General features: G+C 37.1%; 1 protein-coding gene across 4 annotated transcripts in view; it reads right to left on the bottom strand.

The window, feature by feature from the left end:
* LOC135196992 (shootin-1-like) overlaps positions 1-8,425 on the bottom strand; it is a 141,129-nt gene that overhangs the window by 7,569 nt on the left and 125,135 nt on the right. For 2 of the 4 annotated variants that reach the window (XM_064223876.1, XM_064223877.1), the window contains 6 exons: positions 6,961-7,055; positions 5,873-6,080; positions 4,646-4,779; positions 3,847-3,987; positions 2,716-2,877; positions 2,290-2,437 (listed from right to left, as the gene is read on the bottom strand). In XM_064223876.1, coding sequence (XP_064079946.1) covers positions 2,290-2,437; positions 2,716-2,877; positions 3,847-3,987; positions 4,646-4,779; positions 5,873-6,080; positions 6,961-7,055 — 888 coding nt within the window. Of the gene's footprint in view, positions 1-2,289; positions 2,438-2,715; positions 2,878-3,846; positions 3,988-4,645; positions 4,780-5,872; positions 6,081-6,960; positions 7,086-8,425 lie in introns of all 4 variants that reach the window. The other 2 variants (XM_064223874.1, XM_064223875.1) reach the window with 1 other exon arrangement.

Genomic DNA, 8,425 nt, shown 5'->3' on the forward strand with positions numbered 1-8,425 from the left:
AAGAGTACACTTATTCCTGTCTTTACAGGAACAACCAGCTCAACAGTGACAAGTCGTTCTTGTTCGCTTGTCACCCTTGGGGAAGCTGGGCTCTCGTGAGTGACTTCACCCATGTTCCCTTCAGTGAAGGATGAAGGAGTTCCAGTCTCTGATGAAAGACTCCCTACTCTTTTCCATTCCTCCCAGGGAGGAATTGAATCAGAAATTAGCCTGGTGGCTAGACAACAACAACAACCTCCTTGGAGTGTCTCTTCACACTTGTCCTGTCATGCTCCCGTTTTCAGGTGCATTGACCAAGGGACGAGGTGCACACCTGGAAGAGTTGCTGCTTTCAGGTGAGTGGGCCTGGAATGGCAAACACCTCCACATCAATATCTAGGAACTCAAGACAGCTTCCTTAGCTCTTCGAGAGGTTACAGGTCTTGGTGAAATACTCTGTGGCGCTGATGAGTGCCAGTACCCCCATCACCACAAGAGTAACAATTTTGTCAACAAACAGGTAGGGAAGGACTGGTTTCCCTTCAACTCTACAAGTTGGCGGTGAAGGTGTACGAGTGGGTGGTTGCACACTCAGTAAAATTATTAGCCAAGTACATTCCAGGGAACTGGGACGTATGGCATATAAGCTTCACCCGTGTCAAGTGACAGGGATTTGGTCCTTACACCTAGACATTTTGCAGGATTTTCAAATCTTTCGAACCTCCCAATGATCAGCACAACAGAAGCTGTCAGTGTGCTGTTCCATCATTCCACTTCCATGGTCGATGGTAGGAACATCTCCCAACACCCGTGGAACAATATTGAGGCCTCAGAAGAGGCAAAGGGATCTCTCAATTGCTCTTACCTCTACAGAAATGGGACCATTGTAAAGGTCTTTGGACCCCTGTGTGTGGGAGCAATAGTGGTATGGTTCTCCACAAACAACCATGCCTCCAACACTGGTCCCTGGAAGTCACCTTCCCAGACCTGTGAAGAACCTTCCACTACTGCGCAGGCTCCTCTGACCTCCGTGTATTAGTAGCAACTCTTGCAGAGGGTACCACAGAGCCCAATGTCATGGGATTTACATGGGCACAAGTTCCATGGACATGTGTCATCAGAGGTGCATGGTTCCCCATGGACACCTGTATCACTAGAGATGCACAGGGCTCCAGTAGACTCGTGTCACCAATATCGGCCCCTGAAAATCATTTCCCCTGAAAGGTAAGGTTCTTCTGCCACTGCACAGAGTCCCACAAACTCCAGCTTGGGTGTTCTGATAATATTAATGTTGGTCTTGTGATCCTTTGGTGGTTACAAAGCTTGGTTGTGAGTCATACTTAATTCTGCTTGGGAAAAATTATTAAAACTTACTAGCATGCATGCAATTCATGAACACTGGAGGTCATCAGCCAAAAAAATCTTCTGGTAACATTTTAACCCTTAGGCAACAAGGTAAAAAATCAATATGCAGCACCCCTGACTGGGGAAACTTTGAGGTTGGCCAATTTAAAAACAAAAAAAAACATCAATGGAAAGAGGAAGATATGCAAATGCACATGTAAGAAAAAAATTCTAAAACATTTTCCCTACCTTCTGCAAGAAGTTGAAAATGACAAGATGATCACAAATTTTACCAAGTTATACATATTTTTTCTAGTAAATAATTTTATGTTATTTTGTAAAATTATAATTACAGCTCTCACAATATCAAAACAGATCAGAACTAAAATCAGTAACCAATTCTGAGCATATTTGTTGTAAAATATTTACACAAATTTATTGAGATCAAATATCCCATAACTTTTGGATTATACATGTCATTTCTAATATTTATTTGCACTTTTATTTGCAAAATTACAATTATAATTGACATACTATCATAAAAGATAAGAACTAAAACCAACAGCAACCACTGGTTATATTTACGAGGAATTATATAATAAGACATCATGTGAGAGAGGCAGTACATCTCTCCTTGAAGTCAAGTACACAACTAACTCTGTCATGAGGTGCCCACTTTAACTGAACCAGTCTAAAAGTAGTCACTATTGAATTTATTGGCTATAAAAGTAATGGAACCTCCTTCCCGCCAAATTCCCACAAATCGATGGCGCAAAATATTGTTACTCACGAGTAAATCTGTCAACCAACCATGTGTATATCCGTCCACTAAGGGTTAAAGCACAATTTCAATTGTGAAAAAGAAAACAAAACTCGTGTAAAAATGTTATCTTGAGATACAATGCAAAAACTTCAAAGTGCTGATTATTTAAGTTACACCATCATGAAAGGGAAAAACACAAGTACCTTCTTGTTGAAGTTTTTCATTTTTATCATTAGCTTCCTTAGCTTTTCGCTCCTGAGAACGAACTTCTTCCTCTAATACATGGACACGTTCTCGAAGTAACGACAGCTCAGCAGCTTTTTCGCCAGATTCATAGGAGAGTAAGTCATTCTGTTAGAAATAAACCATTTATGTACGATACTGGTGGAGATTAAATTTCATTCAAGCCACCAACTGCAGTTAGTGGCATTTATCTAAAACAGTTTATAAAATTATCTTTCACAGCACTGACTGATGAAACAAGGAATCTAATGGAAACAAGAAAAAGAGAAAGAGCAACTGAGTGGGGTTCAACTTTTAAAGGAAATATACAGGTGGGAGTTAGACCCATGAAAAGCAGATCAAAATGACAATTCTGAAAATTGGCACCAGAGCAAAAACCATCATACCTTCAACTTGTGCAAATTTTGAGTGTATTCTTCTTCTTGCAGATGAAGTTGTTTTGTGAGCTTGTGAATCTCCTCTAGTGATAAGCGCAACCTCTCATCTCCCATGGCATCTGCAAGAGCAACAGCACTCTGTCGGAAAAGAGCTTGCTGCTCACTGCGGGCCTGTAGAAAAAATAAAGATTGAATATTCATCTCTGTCATGAAAACTCAAGACACCGGTAGGGTTTCATAGAATTTAAAATGCAATATTTCCTCATAGTATTCCTTATTATGTAACAAGTAAGCCCATAGCACTGAAATGAGTAAAACTACTGTGACACTGAAGAAAATGTTCCAAGAGGTTCTGCAGCCAAAAGCCATCATAAGATGACCTAAATTACATCGGAATAATAATTATATTGATTATTCTGATATACAGTGTACATACTTAAAATACTATACTGTAGAACCCCACACAATCTAACAACTGAGTCAATAAAGATTTTGATTCTTAAAGGCTGTAGTGAAAAAAATTGTTTCAGTAATCTGTATCAGAAACCAATATCAAAATCATTACAGAGTGCCTGGTTCCAATTAAAAATTTTTAGAAAAGAAAGTTTTATATGCACATAAGATTTCTATGGTATTCAACTTGGAAAACTGTTAAAGCAAATATGACAAATGAATTCCTGTTAATCTGAACTTACAGTTATTTTAAAGTAAATAATCATTAACAATATCTTTAATTCTAAACAGAAACTAGAATTATGAGATAACCTTTGGAATAGTATATCTTATGGCCTTCTTGGCACTGAGTCCCTCATTGAGTGAAAAAATTTTGTACCTGGGAAAGGTTCTAGCATTAGTTATTCTTAAATAAATGTATGCCTTTAAAATGACTTGAAGGATTAAGATGGTTTGTTCATGTGGTGAAAAGAGAGGGGAGCATCATCTGCAGTTAGCTAAGTATAAAGTGCCAGATGGCAACCAGTGGGAAAGACCTAGATTATGGCAAAAGGGCACAGGAGAGGATCTGCCCTAGCAGGGAATTCAGGCACAAAGTCTACAATTTTGAAGGAAATGGCAACAACTGCTCAACCTTTCAAGTTGGTAAATCTATTGTAATAATGTGAATGAAGCTACTATACTCACTTTAGCTGCCTCTGTGGCAGCACTGTTTGCCCTTGCAGCCTCTGAGCGCAGCTGAGCTTGAAGAGCTTCCACTTCGTCCAGGACCAAAACTGAGACACGTCCCATACGTCTCTCCACCGCCTCCAATTCTGAAACTCTCCCCTTGGGGAAAGTAAATCTTATCAGTCAGTTGTATCATTAAAAATAAAGATAATACATTTTATTACAATCAGTAGCTTTTAGTGTAATTCATTCACTATGCAAGATTAAAGTACAGGCACTCCCTAGTTATTGTGGAAGGGTTCCATTCTGGCGGCTTGATGATAAGCAAAAATCGCTGATAACCGAAAATCAGCGCTTATCGGCGCTGATAACCGGATTTTGGCACCAATAACCAGTTAATGGCACCTCTGTCAGGTGTGTATCAGTGCCAATACTCTATTATCGGTGCCGATAACTGGAAATTGGTATATTTTGGAGTTAGACAGGCGTCTAAAACCAGATTGCCAATAACCAGGGACTGCTTAATCTAGTTCGGTCTCAGGCAATCTGAACTGTCTCTGTTGAACCCTTTGGTTGATAAATTTGAATATAGTACACACAACCTACATACAGCACAGTACATAGTTGAATTTTATTTAGTCATGGGAGAGAACAGTGCATAATGATACCCATAAAACATTTTCCTTCTTAAAGGGCCAGTATGCAATTACTTGCATTGTGTATTTTCAAAACTAATGTTCAATAACATAAATTTGGGAGAAAACTATGTCAAAATTGCATTCTTGAAAGATTATGAATGAAATTATCAATAACTCACTTGCAGCTGTTCGATTTGATTATTGGCCTCTTCCAGCTGTTTCTGGGCATCCAACAGTTCCTCTTGTGCTTCAAATTCATCTTCTTTGGCTTTGTTTAAGTCTGCTGTCAGGCTAGCTATATCTACTTCAAAATCTGCCAACATAAATTTAAGGTGATTATTCCAATGATTTTAGCTGTTGGAGAATGTACTCTGTGATTCTGTGTATGTGAATCTATCCAGACCTTTGTACACAATTTCCACTGTAACATAGTCCACAACATTGCAAGGATCCAACAGTCACTATTGGCAACTTAGCTCCCAGACGAAAGTCATCTTAATACATAAAACTGAATGCCTATTCTTAAGGAACCTGTTTCAGTCAATAACAAAGGTACGATAGATGTCCTTTTTTTTTTTTTTTTTTTTAAGTTTGTTACATATGTCACAAGTTAGAGACATTAAAATTATATATACTATTACTAGAAATAGATAAGTATAGGTACACTGATGTATAGTAGTATTGCAAGGATAAATTAATATTCAGAATGAAACACAAAGGACATTCAAGACTCAAAAGGTACTGGTACCTTAATTAACATTAAATAACCTCATTTTATGAAAGGCTTTAAGTCGAAAGTGTAAAAAGTAAAAAAGAAAGTTTCATTGTTCATGAACCAAGATGCTGGATTTAATTAACAAAATTGAAAAAGAATTAGAAGACTTTTAATACCAAACAGCAAAGTATGGCACTGAGTCCATCACAGTAGCTGGGTGAGGCCATGCATAAGGCCAGTCCTCCAGTTCCAAAGTTAGCTGTCCAGAAAGACAATCCATCAACTTACTTTACTGAGGCATTATCCTGAATTCTTGTTACTCAGAAAACTCTTAAAGAGTGTCTTGTTCTAGCTACGTAGAAGCAAAAAATAGACATCATTAAGTAAAAATTCATGCATTATTTAGATGCACTAGACTATCTTGAAAATCATTACTTTGACAAATGTATAAGACTACCAGAATATGCAAAATTTGTTTTGGTTACAGAAGCTGTTGAAAAGTTTCTGATAAAAAATGAAAAAGTTTTGGGGTAATGAAGACCAATGCCATTTGCCTCACATCCTGGAAGTTCATCCGACCCCTTCATGTCACAGAAATTAATGTCTGCCTTTGGAAATTTGTATATAATTTCTATATAATTTTCCTGCAATTAAAACTCAGGTATGCAAATATCAGAACCTGTCTTGATACCTTTGATCTTGGTCATTAACTTGGACACCTCTTGTTCATGTTGTTGCTGGAGTTCCTGAACCTCCTGCTTGTCCCCAGACTCGAACATGCTGCCCAAGGAGGAAATGTCCAGATCAGGCGAGGTTTCTGCAACCTTCTGGAGCAGCATAGCACTTTGCCGCTTGAGTGAATTGGCTTCCCTTCTCAGAGCTTTGTTCTCACGGTACCACTGTACACAGGAAAGTAATCCCAATTAATGCAAAGCTGCACTGACTGCTACCTATAGTAAAGGAAGGCATTTTACGATAATGAAAACCCACCAATTGCTAATATTCCTGCACTGACAGTGGCTCATGTTGCAGTAATTTTGCATTAACATAAGATTCATGTGAGCATGTTTCAGCATACTTGGTTTAGCAATTTCTGTTTACAGTTAAATGTTTTAAGTTGTGCTAACAAAAATTAATTAAGAATTATTCATGATGCATAGTATATTTCATGGAAAGAAATTTTGTACACCTATACAGACATCAAGAATATAATGCAACAGCAGGAAAATATTGTATAAGAAATAAATTGTAATCTGATATAGTCAAAATATATACATATGTTGTACATTTCAGACAATACAATCGGTACAAGCTATATTTCAGACAATACAATCGGTACAAGCAATTTCAAAACATTACATTATAAATATATTATTTAAATTAATTCAAATGAAGCAGGAAAAGGCAGTCATTCTCAAGTCAAAAGTATTGTAACTTGCAGGGATTGCTTGACCTGCTGAAAAAGTACAATAATATGAAAGTTGTCAACAGCATTATTTAAAGTTGTTTTCTATATAAAAAAATATAGTCATGAAAAATATTTATACTTCAACCAGCATACATTATTGGCCATTATTATTTTACTTGAAAGTTGAAATGAAGACCTGAGTGTGGGTTTGATTGCTCAATCAGAGATCAAATGGAAAAAAGTGACACAAAGGTAGCTGATGTAAATGAGAGAAAGGGGAGGGGGATATTTTAACAAATTATTTGTTTCTAAAAGTGTGTTTGTGTGTGCATGCTTTCATATGTGCCATGTGCCTTCTAACCTAAACTGACCTCAGTCGCTCTGTTGAAAGCTTGTGTCATGGACTCTGCCTCTATCTCGCAGCGCCTGCGCAGTTCGTCGTACTCGTGGTAAACTGCCTCCGAAACTGTTGAGACCACTTTCAGTTCAGTTTTGTCTGCCAGGAGACGAAGAGAAAGGAAGACGAGAAGATAGGAGGAAAGAGAAGTGTTCCAGTTGGAGGAAAAGGAGAAAAAGGCAAGCACAAAAATGAGTAAAAATAGGAAGGAAGGAAGGAAGGATGGCCAAGGAACCTTCATCCAAAAGCAGAGATTAAGAGAGATAAGGAGAGTTATGGAAAAGGTCATTTTAAAAACACAAATTCAGCAAAATGAAGATTATATCCAGTTACTGGATTAGCATTCAAGGCACCAACATGCTGCTAAAGTAAAGAAATTCTGTTAAATAAAAATTAACAGAGATGCTGAAGGATTTCAAAGACATTGCTAAGGACATTAAAACTTAATAAAAGTAAGTGATGAAGAATATAAATGGCAATGATAGCAAGTAATAAAACCTGGTGTAAAACTTTATCCCTTGTTGCACACATTAGTATGATAACCATTTTCATAAAAACAATGTATGCCCATAAAAAAGGAATCATGGAAAAGTTGGAATGATAGGGGTTCTCATAAGTTTCTGTTGGTGGTTCCTATTATAATTCTATTATGGTAATAACTGTCATACATAAATGTTAGTAAGCTAGTGATTAAAATGGTAAAACAATGTCTGTTAGGTTATTCTCACAAAAAAAAACATATATATATATATATAATGATATCAGTGAAACTACAAAAAAGTACTATTTTGTAAAGAATGAAGGCAACAAACTGGACTACTCAAGTATAACCCTGGCCTATTTTCATCGCTATATGTTGCAGGTAAAGTGAGCAACTAGGGTAAAGCTTTACCTAAACCAATCTTGGTCACTATCCTTCAGAGCACCTATGGATTTTGTGGTAACATTAAATAAAAATACCTAATGCATTCAATAATGCACTCATTGCAATGGTTACAGTTCTATGGCAGTGGCTCTAAATATGCAATATATTTATAACAAAGGCATGTGGCTTTGGTAGTAGCCAAACGGCACTGCAAATTTGGGCAAAGATACATTAATCACCTCCAAAACTCCTAGTCACCTAAAGGTAATGTCACACAAGTTTCTGACAACTTGCACAGTACAGACCTTGTCATTTTGAACCTGCCCACCAAGTTTTTATGTACAGTTGCCAAAATATTTCCCTAATTGAAATAATTAATGCTTGTGCTTTGGTGATATCACCTCAACTTTGCAATTAATATCGACATAAATTAGTACTGACTTTACTGATAACTTTGTAAAAATTTTGACGGGTAGGCCATCATGTTCCCGTGACATAACCTTAATTAACTTTTGTGACCTTAGTATTGCTACAATGAATGAAAACAATAGCCATTTAAGCCAATTTTATTGGC

The sequence above is a fragment of the Macrobrachium nipponense genome, chromosome 18, assembly GCF_015104395.2.
Source record: "Macrobrachium nipponense isolate FS-2020 chromosome 18, ASM1510439v2, whole genome shotgun sequence".
NCBI classification, from domain to species: domain Eukaryota; kingdom Metazoa; phylum Arthropoda; class Malacostraca; order Decapoda; family Palaemonidae; genus Macrobrachium; species Macrobrachium nipponense.